The sequence below is a fragment of the Centruroides sculpturatus genome, unplaced genomic scaffold (genome assembly GCF_000671375.1).
Source record: "Centruroides sculpturatus isolate CEXI.00-Female unplaced genomic scaffold, Cexi_2.0 scaffold2940, whole genome shotgun sequence".
Taxonomy (NCBI): domain Eukaryota; kingdom Metazoa; phylum Arthropoda; class Arachnida; order Scorpiones; family Buthidae; genus Centruroides; species Centruroides sculpturatus.
In genome coordinates, this window is record NW_019387027.1 from 1 (window position 1) to 14,262 (window position 14,262).

The window sequence follows — 14,262 nt, forward strand, 5'->3', positions numbered from 1 at the left end:
TATAAATAAATTATTATTATTTAGGATACATTACTTACTCACATAAAATAAGACAATGATTGCTTTGTACTTACATATTCAGTATTAAATATTTTTAAAGTATTTTTATATCATTTTATGACCGGATTCCTATTTATTGTATATTTTTTCTTTTTGAAATAATTCATTATGCAAGTTTAACCTTTTATCACATAACTTCTTATTTTTTTCTCTTCTTTTTACTCTGTTTTGATAGATTTATGATTTTATTACCCATTTTATTATTTCAGGAATTGATTCTTGTAAATGGCTACTCAGCGATGGTAGATTTCAAGGTTATCGTGTATGGCAGCCATATGGATGCATGATGCACACGTATAGTAATGTGTAAGTAGAAATGAATATATGTTATAATGATTTATGTTTTTAAATATATATTTAATTTATAAGTAATATATTATTTGAAGTTTAAAGTATATCAATTACTTCATGTATCTCTTGCACCTTAAACAACTTAAAGTTTTAATTTTAACTTCATTACTTAACAAAATAGTGATTAGAAAATAGAAACACAAGTCCTTGTTAAATGAATCCACTTAATAGTTCAAAAATAAAATTAGTTGCTCATAACACAGAAGTCTAGGAAAGTTTTTTACTTGGTTAAATTTTTCTGTAATAGTTATGTTCCATCTTTAGACCAATCAAATGTCATGATAAAAACAGCCTTCTTTAAAACACTTTAAAATTAAAAAAAGTTCTTTGAATTTGATGAACAAACATGACAAAAAATTCAAATGAAGGCATTAGATCGTTTGTTACATGGAAAAAACATAAGAATAAGAATTGTATTTTAGAGTTATTTCTTAAAACATGACAGCTTTATCATACTAAAAAAATTTAACCAACTTATTACACCTTAAGCATATCAAACATAACTTAACAAACTTTGCAACAAGACTTGAATGAAGGCATTAGTCCTTTCATCACATGGATCAAAAAACAAAAAGTAAGAATTGCATTTCAAAGTTTCTTTTATCATACCAGATAGTTTGACCAACCTGTCTGTGTGTAAAGTTAAGCATATGTAATATTTATTTTATCCAAAAAATAAATCAAAATAAAACAGGTGGCATATATATATATATATGCTTTCTAAATCATCTGTTCATCACAAGAGCATTATCACATTTCCAGCGTAGTCAAAATTTTACTCCCTGAAATCCCCATCTTTGCTCAGGTGATTTAATTAGCCGTACCTAAGATTTCAAGTCAGTAACATTTTTTTCTTGTTTAATAAAAGGTCCATCTATCTTGGCTATGAACAACATCTTTGCAATTTTGACAGGGATGCAGCAAAATAATTTTGGCATCATTCTAGTTTGATAAGGCTGATTTATTTGTGAAGTACTCCTCAGCTAATGCAATCTTTTATCAGATTCTTCCAATATTCAACCAATTTAGCAAGTGCACACTATGTTCCTGTAAACAAACTTTTGACACCTCCTTATTTTTGATAACCAGAATTTTATACATTCTTCCTGAGTTGTTGGGACTCTATTTTCCTTATGTCAAAAATGGCAGAGATCCAAATAATTCTCAATTTAATGTTCTGACCCTCAAAATGCTTCCTTTACAGTCTGGTGGAGTGTAGATCAGTTACAAAGGCCTCTTTGATAATTTCAGCAAATGAACTTTCTTAGATGGTTTGGACAGTTTCTATTCCATATTCCTCAACAAATTCTTTAATAGTTCTGGTGAATATCTGAAGGCCCAATGCTATCGCCTTTAAAGTTTGTAATTCTTTTTGAAAGTGGAAGTGATTCACTGTGGATTTTTCCACAATAAAAAAGTTTACTAACACACTACTGAGCAAAGATCCAAAGCATTTAGTGCTTGATGCACTTAATGCATGCAAATCACAACTGCTGCAGGAAAGCCAATATTTCTTTCTTGTAAACTTGAAAAGTGTTTGGATGGGACTGTACTTAGTTTCCATCATGCTTGATAGAGACTATATAAGAAATTACGGAATATATTAAATATATTTAACATACACATACAAAAAAAATAGGACTGAAGAGGGGTGTTAAGCCTGAAATTTATATCCTTCCAAATTATTGAAAAAACCCCCTTTTTCCATTAAAAAGAAGTGTTTCCTGTGTGATTTGTTCTCAACAGCAACTTTGTGCTAATAAATACAATGCATATAATTAAAACACTTTATTTAGATAAAACTTTTTTCAGATCTTTTAACCCTATCTTCCAATGACTTTAACTTTAGACTAATTATAATCAAACTGACAGAATGGTTCAAACTAGAATCAAAGAATGGAATATATAAAATTCCAGTATAGCTTAAGAATACAATGTCTGGAAATGGTACATAGAAAGTACATGTGGGGCTTTTTTACAATAAAATAAAGAACACAAAATTGATATAAAAAAAGGAAGGAAGTGAATGCACTTGCTGCAGAAATAATTTACAGTACAAAGTGAGAAATATAATAAGATAAATCTGCTCTAGTAATAAACACTAAAAAATTACCTATCCAAATCTCTAAGGATTTAGTTTGGTTTTTGTATCTAGTTTTTAAAGCCAACTGATGCAATTGACATATTATCTATATTCTTTGGATATCCTGAATATTTATATCTATTGATTATTGGTTGGCTTTTAGTTTTATAATATATCAGGTTATAGTGATGATGATTGCTTATTGATTATTGTTTATTTACAGTTGACCCCCCTATAACACTGTTGATTATTCCATTTTATATGAATTTTATGTTGTACGAGTCACTTAGATTTTACAAATACATGAGCCATTCACAGCCCGGCACATGTGTTTGTAAAATCTAAGTGACTCGTATAACATGAAATTCATATAAAATGGAATAATCAACAGTGTTATAGGGGGCGACTGTATTCCTTAATTTTGTTAATACAGTGGTTGCTTATGTCATGCTCTTCAATATCTATTATTTTTGCTTTATATTATCTTATATGCAGCTATATTATAATGTAGTCAACCACAGAAGTTTTATAATTTCTCTGCAATGTATCAGTTAACTTTGTAGTTGAATTTAACATTTTCCAATGATATGTTTTTGTATTATATGAAATTTTTAATATATATTCAGGGTTCCTACTCACCTGGAAAAAGTCATGAAAAGTTATGGAATTTGTCGAAAAGTTAGGGAATTAGCCTCCTTGGCTGCTTTGCCAATTTTTTTTTTTGCTGACAACATTTTTGACTAAATATAGCCGTCTGCAGGCAATAAAGCATGATACAAAAGTCTGTGATTTTAAATTGATGTAAACTACAAATTAACTGTTTTTTGTTAATTAACATTAAAGATGCTCTGAATGTTATTTTTTTTTGTATTTATCTATAAAGATCTATACAATAATTGTATATGTTTGAATAAAAATTTTATTTTTCTTACAGAGATTCTAGAATGTGTATGCGATATATTGATTACTGGGGAGGAAAGAACCATATTGTTTTTATAGGAGATTCTAGAATTAGACAGTTATTCAGGGCATTTGTTCATCGTATAGACTCTAAAACTGATTCAAAAGATACTCCAGTTCATAAAGATTTGAAATTTAGTGATAGTGATTTAAAACTTGATACCGTAAGTTGTTTTTGTTTTTAACAAAATGTAAATCATGATAAGAAGTTTTACCATGTTATATTTTTTTGAAATAGGAGTTTTTATGGCATCCAATGATGAATCATTCTATGCACGAAGTTTATAGTAAATGGGTGGAAATGGAACCTAGAAAAAGACCAACAGTTGTTGTAACGGGCAGTGCCACCTGGAGTATACGAACAAGTAATGCAAGCATGGAAGCATTAGAAGACTTTAAATCAAATCTTACAAAATTAGTTCCATTAATGAATGAATTAAAATCAACAACAAAAATATTATGGGTTCTTCAAGATCCTGTAGTTCCAGAAAAACTTCATCCTTTTCGAAGCATGATAACTAACGAACAAATAGATTTCTATAACAAAGCTGCCATGGATATTCTGTAAGTAAATATTTGATTTTTAAAATTATAAATTATTTATAATTTATAATTTTAAAAATCAAATATTAAATATATTAATTATTTAATATATTTTTTTAACAGAAAATATAGTAGTGTTTTCGTTTGGAGTTCTTCACGTCTTGTTTCTCAAGGTTACAATCAAGATCAAGAAGATGGTTTACATATGGGACAAGTTGCACTTAACTATGTAAGTAAGATGAAATCTAAGTTAATCATCATATATGGTTGTGTGATGATCAAAATTACAATGAGATCAAAAATGTTACATTTAGAAAGTGTCTGTATATGGTACTAAAGATTTTGATATTATAGATTTTGATATTCAGTGAGACGACAAAAAATTAACCTGAAAAAAACATATAAGTTCTTTCATCAGATCACAATAACTATTCAAAAATAATAATTTTTTTTTTTCAAATTAACATGCCTTTGTTGTTTAAACAATTTTTCTTAAATTTTAAATATTTTAAAGTTTCCATGTTTAGAATATTTTTAAAGTTTTCATGTTCAAGTCAGTTGTTATGCTATAAAATGTTCAAATCTGTGTAGATGGTGATTATGATAAGATAAAAGGAAGTAAATTGTTCCAGAAAACATTATAATCATTATAATGTGGCAATCACTTAAACTTTAATAAAAGTCTCATGCTTCTTAAGTATGATAAGAGTTGGTATTCTGAAAGGAATTAGTGATTTTTTTTATTATTTATCTGCTCTTTTTCCAATATTTTGAAATACAGTATTTTAATAAGGCATGATACATTAAGAATTTTGCTTTTACAATTTGTAACTTTTTTTTTATATAATCATTAACATAACTGTAAATATGATGAATTTGAGTGAAAATATTCAAAGAATTTTGAATTTCAACATAAGAATTTTAGTTCAGTACTTATAACATGTTGCGTGGATTCTGAAAAATGCTAATTTGACTATGTCGTTTTAAGACTACCTTTATTTCAAGACTATTCTATGCTTGTATTATTGTATAAAGATACATTATATTATCTTCCTTATATGGTTTGTTTTTCTGTGAAATTTTTGCACATAATGTGTTATCCTATTAATAAAGTTTTCATTTTAATAATTCTATGAAATTTATTTCAGGCTGTTCAGATTTTACTTAATATGTATTGTAATGATCATATGAATTACAATGACGGAACATGTTGTAGTAGTGCTGAACCTGTCACTGTTCTTCAAATTGTTACATTTTCGATTCTTGGTGTTTGGTATGTATGTTAATTTTAAATAAACCAAAATTATTAGTTGGAAATTATCAACTTAAACTTGAAAGTTTTATAGCTTCTTACTTGGTCTTGCTATGATGATACATAAAAAATGGAAAACAAGAAGAATTAGACAGTATAGCTTATTAGAAAATTGCAATCAAGGTAACAGATTTCCATATCTTAAATTGTTTATTATATTACTTATTTATGATTTAATAATTAATTATTAATAGGTGAAAGGATTAGAGGAGCAGATAATGGTTCTTGGTATGAATTATTCACTTCTCTTGGAAAATTAGGTATTATTATGGCATATTTCTACTTATGTGACAGGTGAGACAAATTATATTTTCAACATGTTAGCTATTTTTCATTTTTTTTAAATATATTATCTCATGCCTTTATTATTATTATTCTTTAGTTTAATTAATTTTTAAGGGAAATTTTTGAAAAAACTGTAGAGTTAATTTTTCATTATTTCTTGTGGCAAAAATTTTAACTTTTTCTAGTCTTTCCAAATGATATTAAAACACTGCAAAACATATCCTGTGATTTTAGCATGATACTAAACAACAAACTCTATCTTAATAATGAATACTTTATGATGCCAGTAAAAGTTGTTTGTAAGCAGTAATGGAATAAATAAGTTTGTTTTATTAGGAAATGTATGTATTTTATAATAGAATATTACTATATAAAAACACAAAAATGAAAATAAACAAATCAAATAGTAAACCTACTGTATTGAACTGTTAAGAGGCTTGTAAAATTGCACTGAAATTATGTTATAAAAAACCAGAACCATAGTAGAGAACAAACACAATTCCACCAAAACAAATGAAAATAGGCAGTAGGAATTCCCCCTACTTTTAAATTTTTTACAAATGCACTTTGAATAAAATTGTAATACTTGGTAGTCTTTACTCCTTAATGGATACAGAACATCATATGTTATAGCAGGAATTCAAACACAAATTTTAATCAGTCTTCAAATGAACTTTATAAGTTAAAGTAAAAACTACATTTTGGAAACTAACATGAGAAAAATCTTTCCTTTTCTATAATGATCAAGTACTTTTGAGTCTGTCAAACTCATCTTTAGGGCTTCACCCTAACTGCAACTTTCAGTTTCATATAAGCACTTGAGGAATTTGAAAAGAAAAGGAAAAAAGAATTACTTCAATTTGAAAAAAATTCATATGCATAATAGTTAAGGATGCTTTTATGAAAATGAAAAATAGAACAAAGTTTTGAAAATGCACATAACATTTGAATTCCTTGTGCATTTATTTGAAACCAATAGTTGCAATAGGTTGAAGCTCATATTCAGGAGCTTCAACCTATTGCAACTTTTTTTGGCTTGAAAGTACACTGGCGTTAAAAGATTGAAGGTTTTCTCAGGTTGGTTTCTGAAAAGTAGTTTGTTAACTTAACAAAATTCAAAAATGCAGTTCAGATACTGGGATATGATATCAGATTTTTTTGGATTAATATCAGTCTAATGAATCAAGAATATGATGATATAAATCTGTAGTTTGATTGAAAACGACAACATTGGCATTTTATGATGAGGAAAAGATAAACTGTATGTTTATTTAAATCATGATAGTGTTATATTATTATAAAAAATATATTAATACATTTACTTTCGTTTAGATTTATTTATTAGGACAATTTAATGCCCAGAAATAGCTGTATTTTAATAGTAATATCAAAAAGAACAATGGAACAATGCGTACATTTGCAATTTTTAATCTGGGCAATATCTACTAGTCTGGGAACAGTATCTGTAGACTGGCAATAAGATTATATTTGAATTAATATATAAATATCTACATGAAAATATTAACTTAGAATTTGAATTTGCTTTCTGAACCCAAGCTACCATGACATCAGAATGCTATCTGGATTCCAAGCCACTTTGCCTAGATATATACATGTATAATTTGCAACTTTCAAGTAACATACAAGCTTTTATAATATAATTGGCAATAAAATTGTTCAGCTTACAGAAATTTTTGATTTTATTCCTAATCTTTTTTATTATATATACATATACTAATTCAGCACTTTTTTAAATTTGTGTAGCAAATACACAAATTTCAAATTACTGTCCTAAATTTCAAATTACTTTTTATATTAGATGATGTATGTATTTTTCAGTTTTTACATTCAACAGTACATTTTTAATATACTGTATAATTTATCCTAAGTCATTGTAGTGAATTAAAAGTTCCACAATAAATTGTATTTATGTACTACCATCCTAACCATTATGGTTTCAAGCAAAATAAATTTTTAATTTTTTGAAAAAACTTTATTTTTTTTTTGAGTTTTGGCAAATTAGGAATTGGACTTTTCAATGGATTTTTTTTAAAAATAAACATTGAAAGTTTTATAGAAAATAATTCATGCTTATTAAGATAGTAAACAAAAAAAGGGGGGGGGACTTTTAAGGATTCTTTGCTGAAAAAGCTCTATAGAATTAATTATATTTGCATAAGATTACATATATATAACTTATTTCTGGTTCAGTATTTATTGATTTTTTTATTGTAGAGAAAGCAAAATTTAAATAATAATAATGCCATTTTGATCTGTTCTGTTATATATTTTGTTGATTGTATTAATATGATGCTGATTGGAAAAAGTAAATTAGATTCTCTTAATATTTCATTTAAGTTTGTGTTGTAGTTTAATTATTTTGCTGTTTTATTAAGAGAAGAGTGTTTTATATAATATGTTTAGTGATTTATTTCATTATGTTAAAAAAAATGTTATCAAGTTATATAAATAAGATCTAAATATTACATCAAAATATAAAAGTAACTATGCATTTAAAGTAAAACAAGAATTTTAAGATAATTATTTTTTTTATATTTAAATATTAATTTTAATAAAAATAAATTTATAATAAAATAATCTTTTATATATGTTATAAATTTCAGGACAAATTTTTTTATGAAAGAAAATAAATATTATACACACCTTAATTTCTTCTTGCCATTTGCATACGTATTTGCTCTTGGCTTATTTTTTACTGAAGATAGCCAATATGTAAGTGTTAATGCCAAAGTATTTTCATTAATTTTAATAGATTTTGGTTTTACAGTAGAAGTTTGTTAATCTGGGACACTATGGAACCATAATAATGCCAGATTATCACACGTACTGACTGCCAGCAGTTTTTTATTTTTGCAGAATTTTATATGTTATATGTGATCTGGACATTACAGTACAATTTTGTACAAGCATTCCCATCTATTGTGTCTCCACTTCATAATGGAGGCTTCATGATGTGTGCTGCGGTGTCTCGAGGTCTTCCTCATTTGCTGGGTTCATGTAAGAGGGCACTCACCATGCCAAGGTGAAAGTCCTCCACTAGTGTGTCAATGACTGGAAGGTAACTAGTTGGTATAATTGATGTCACAAACAATTTTCTTAGCAAGGCTAAATATTCTGTTGTATTTAGCCTTGCATCTGCATTGGAACACTGCAAGTGTTAACCAGTATTTCTTTTAATTCAAAATCTTACATAGATAATACTTACTTAACTTGTGTTACATGTAAGGATGAGTTGGAGACTTCTGCTGCTGACTCATAACAGTAGCTTTTGAAACTTTGCTGCTACTGGCATACAGTGTGAGCTCTTTGTAGAAGTAAAACTTCATTATGATTAAATTTATCCAAATTAATCTCCAATTCTGTATGGCAGCTTTTGCAGTGCTTAGTTGCGAAGGATATTGATACAGCTGTAATATAGGAACCCTGGATATTCAGGGGTCAAGTTAGGGTTTATATAATTTACATACTCTCCTATCTTCTGTCTGTTAAGGATTGTAAAACTTGCACTTTTGTCTGTAAATGGATTCAGATATTTTTTTTTAACATAGATTTCTGGTCACTAGATCTGGTTGCCATATATTTATTGGTTGTAGGAGACAGTGTCAACGAGATTTTAGTTTTCTTGTTTATCTTCCTTACAATTTATAACCTGCCTGTCACATTCTTGGAGTTTTTCCACCAGTCATCTTTCTCTCCTAATTGGCTATGGTGAAAATGCACACAGCAGCATCTGGAATGAAAGAAAATAATTCCAGAGAAAATTTTCTTCAGATATCTTGATACATGCTGACCTGTTATTTTGAATCAAGGCATCAAGCCTACATATGAAACTTCCAGGAATGAAGAAATTTTAGATCTCATTTTGGCTTGTTATGATTAAAGAAGCAGATTGATGATGTGTTTTATATTTATTCTTATTTGGCTTAAAAAGGGTGGGTTTTTTTGTAACCCAGGAAAGATTTATTATGCAAAGAGTGGTTGTCTTCCAAAATAGATCACTTTTGCTCACTCATTGTTTGATTCATTAGTGGGACAAGGAGTTTAGCTCTCTGGGGTCCTATACTTGGAAGGTCAATCAAGCTAAATGTATTGATGAGTGGGAGGTTTATTGTAAAGCTCTCATTCAGTACAAAAAAGTTCTAAGAAGGAAAAAAAATTTTCATGGTGGAACTGCTCAATTATTTGTAATGTTTTTAGCAATTTCAGCCTTATGAAGATTTTAGTTAAGGAATTCTGCTCTAAACTTTTTTGATTTTTTCCAGTCACAAGTCCTTCACTTCTGCTTGGGAAACTAACTTTTGTTTACTTGAGTTGCATGTTCCAGGCTCTAGAACTGATGATTCTAGTGAATTTTTGGTGTTTATTAAGCCCTTATTTAGACTCATTAGGAAATCGTGGACTTTGGCTATAATGATGATTTCCACTTTTAATATGAAATGTGCAATTAAATTATTTATCTATGGGTTTGATGATTATATTCTAGCTCACCTATAGTTTGGAGCTGATATTTTGGCTCCTATTCTTTGTCATATCTATTGTGCCTATCTAGCATTTGGCTTAGCAGCCAGTTAATATGATTTAATATTTAAAAAAATTGGCTGACGGATCTACACATTAGTAAAAATATGTAGAAAGACTAAAATGTCTTCACTCTTCCCATGTCCAATCACCAGGAACGACAGTCTTTCACTGCAGAGATAACCTTTCTTTACAGGCTATGCCCCTGCATAAACATGCAAAAATCTAACAGTTCTCCAGTGACAATCTAAAAACAATTAAAAATACAATATTTAAAATGTTTTGTAAATTTTTTTTACTTGACTGACATTATGTTTGGTCATTGCAGTATAGTGAGCTCTCTTTTTGGAATTTCCTTAAGAGAATCTGTTGTGCAAGGCTGCCTTCAAGGTGATGATTTTTAACTCTTGCTGTGGTGGCTTATCGTGGATGGTCTTAGAGATCTTAATACTGATAATAGTTCTGAGCCTGAGTAGTGGCAACCTATCTCATGCATCATGTAAATAATATTGTTCTGCTCTGTGTTGGGAAATTTTCCAGCACTCTGGTGGACCTTCTTTGAAAGGATTTGTCTCATTTGTAGAGCTAGTTCAAGGCATTATAGCTTGAACATTAGTCCTGATGAAATTGTTGTTATTCTTTTTACTTGCAGGAGGGACTTTTAAGAGTCCCTTTTCACAATTTTATTCTTCAGTTAAGCATTTTTAGGTATTGTTTAACTGTAGCCATTCATGGATTTTGTAGTTGGAAGTGGTGCTAAGAAAAGCCAGACTTATCTTCTAGTTGTATAGAAATATTCCTAATAAATCTTTGGGTTTGCAACTTCATATCCTACTTTGGGTTTATACTATGGTTGTTTGACCAAAAATTGCCAATGCTGCCATAATTTGGTGGCCTAGAGTACTACACAAGGATTATCAAATGAAGTAACAAAGATGCATGTACCTATAAGCCTTTTACCGGTGTGCGTCTCTGAACCAAAATATACACACCGGTAAAAGGCTTATAGGTATGTGCATTTTACATTTCTCCGGTGTAGAAATTCTACTATTTTTGAAGTAACAAAGTTTTCAGTATACTGCATACCTTGCTATCACGGTCCATGTCTATAATCTTGGGTAGTTTTGTCGAGGTTCTGTTGGGCTTTTTTTCACCTATATCTATTTATTTGGAATTAATAAAGGAGGGCCTTTATAGACTCAAGTGTAACCATCAATTTTTCCTTAGATCATGTTCTTTTTGGTCATTTGTTTTGCTGAAAACATCATTTTGATGAAATTCTGACGAAATGTTACCTCAGTTTATTTGATAAGCCTTACTTGGATTTCTTTCCTAGTTGCCTTGATTAGTATATGAGTAGGGTGATTTTTTATTTATAGAATTTAGTCTAGATATTTGCACCAGTTAGTTTAGCAATTGCAACATAAACATGTATTAGGCACAGGAAAGCATGGCAGAAAGCGTCTGACTCTTCATAACAAAGCGCTGTAAAAAATAAATCATTGTTCTCAATCATGCTGCACTTGATTCTGAAGTTGATCATCTGACATGTCTAGCCACATCCATCTTCACTTCAATTTTCAGTTCAGGGTCTTTAGCATGCCACATGTCTAAAAAGAATTCCAATTTGTAGAATATTGACAGATTGTTAACTACTATTCAGAAAGTGTCAGATTACTGGATATTCTGGATTATTAAGTCTCAAATTAGTAAACTACTACTGTGTTAAAAATTAATTTAGAAGTTTTATTTTGTTTAAAAACATTTTTTTATGAGATCAATGAATATTAATTTTTAATCTTTGTAATTTTATAATTATTAAATCATCTTGCACCAAAAATTGGAAAGACCCTGTAATCATAAGTGTTCATTTTTTTTACAGACAAAAGTATTACATAGAGATCAGACGGATGAATGGAAAGGCTGGATGCAACTAGTTATATTAATTTATCATATGACTGGTGCTAGTCAGGTGATTAGAATTCTCCAAAATAAATTTTAAATTATCATTTTAACAGTTATCTTTAGAATGATAATGATAATATAGAAAAACACATTATATTAATACTTTTCAAAAGCATTGCAAACTATTGCCATGCTGACATTCAAGTTATTCAGGCAGTGTGCAGCTTCATAATCTTCCTCCCTGCCTTTGTAGCCTACAAAAGTAGGGAGGAAGCTTATGAGGCTAAAGCTCCTTCTGAATTTCAGTAGAAACCTGCTATCAGCAGCAAAATGATGGACTGAAGACCAAGATGTTAACCCCTTTGTCTTCAGGCCACCACCAAATAAACTTTTTGGAATGAGCCCCAAAAGAAAATTCTGGCTATTGAAGTTTGTGAAGAAACTTTGTGAAGCATTACTGGAAATGCTTCACAAAGATTTTTCAACAATCTTACAGGATGTCAGCAACAGTGTATCACTGTTGGAGTAAATTATTTGAATGTGATCATTAGCAATAATGTAGGAATTAAGTTACTTCTAGTTCTTTAGCCCCAAATGGTAACAAATTGTTGTATTTGGGTACAAATTTTGTTGCCTAATTTTGCCAAGAAACAAACATTAAATGTGTAATATTTTATACCTTCTCAATTTGACTAAACTATATGATGTTTGGCTACAACTTTTCAGAATCAATTAGCCAAATTAATACAATATAAAAATTTATAACTTAATTCCTAAATGATTGTGTATCCTGTCACAAACATTATTGCTAATGTGAATAGTGTCAGTCCGAGAACTTTTTGGACATGGATTGTATTTGCATAAACGGTTGTCAGTTATTTTAATTTAAATTATTCCAGCAACAATAAAGCTTAAATATTTTTATTAATAATAATAAAAAATATTTCAATTTTTATTTATAGGTTTTACCAATATATATGCATGTTCGAGTGTTGGTTACTTCATATTTATTTCTCACTGGTTATGGTCATTTCACATATTTTTGGCATACAGGTGATTATGGCCTTATAAGATTTTGGCAGGTAGATATGCTTATTTTAATTTGCTAAATATGTATTAAAACTTTTTGATAGAACAAATATTTCATGCATTTATTTTAAGGTTCTTTTTCGTCTAAATCTCCTTGTAGTAACACTCTGCCTGTGCATGAACAGGCCATACCAATTTTATTACTTTGTTCCATTAGTATCATTTTGGTTTCTAATAATTTATGTTACAATGGCAACAATACCACACGTGACTAGTACTTCTGCAGAAGGTATATACATTTTTTTTTTTTTTTTAATTTTGTAGAGTAGAGATTATAGTAATAAATTTGCCAATTTTTTGTTTCAGTTAACCCTTTGCAGTATTTATATATAGTTTTGAAGTTTGTAGCTCTATTTAGCATTGTAACTGTATTATATATGTCGGAGGTAAGTTTACAATAAAAATTGCAAAACTACAATATAAATCATTGCAGTTTTAAAAATTATTGTAATTTTTATTTTATAGGTTTTCTTTGAAAAAATATTTGTTACTCGACCGTGGAAGGCACTCTTTGTCACAACAGATGATTCTATAAAGGAATGGTGGTTTCGCTGGAAGATTGATCGATACGTAAGTGAAATAAATCGATTTATTATATATTTTTAGGCTGTAATTTGAAATAATTGTAGACCTATAAATTCCCACTGTCATCCATTCGTCCGGCTGTTTTTCTTTAATCTTGAGAACAGAATAAGATGGTTGGAATTTGAGACCAGATATGGAAACTTTAGGGGAAGGAGACCCCAATTAACTACATAAGAACTTCCAATGATGACCAGCACAACTCTGTTGTTAATAAATCTAATTTTCTTTATTTTGATCTTTAAAGTCACACCTTGTCCTATATGCGAGATTATCTTATATTCGAGTAAATACAGCATATTAAATGCTACATTTCATAAATTGAACATAACTTTCATTTTATATAATATATATATACATATTTGAATTGAAAATATATAATTGAAACCATATATATATGGTTTCAATTATATATTTTCAATTCATATACATATATATATATATATATGGTTTCAATAAGAGTGATAGAATTTTGAATTGAAATAAAATGAAAAGTACAAAGCTAATGTTTTATTTTCTAACATATTTAGTGGCATTACACATGAAAAACAAT

General features: G+C 28.8%; 1 protein-coding gene across 1 annotated transcript; it reads left to right on the plus strand.

The window, feature by feature from the left end:
- Positions 1 to 175: 175 nt before the first annotated feature.
- On the plus strand, positions 176 to 13,999 carry LOC111616063 (N-acetylneuraminate 9-O-acetyltransferase-like; the record flags this gene model as incomplete). The annotated part of the gene is given in 14 exon segments (XM_023357499.1): positions 176 to 233; positions 236 to 366; positions 3,429 to 3,618; positions 3,693 to 4,018; positions 4,121 to 4,226; positions 5,146 to 5,270; positions 5,344 to 5,432; positions 5,504 to 5,603; positions 8,219 to 8,327; positions 12,016 to 12,105; positions 13,001 to 13,120; positions 13,200 to 13,356; positions 13,434 to 13,513; positions 13,593 to 13,999. Coding segments are annotated over 14 exon segments (1,822 nt in total), but the record flags the coding sequence as incomplete, so codon positions are not given.
- Between the last annotated feature and the right edge of the window lie 263 nt (positions 14,000 to 14,262).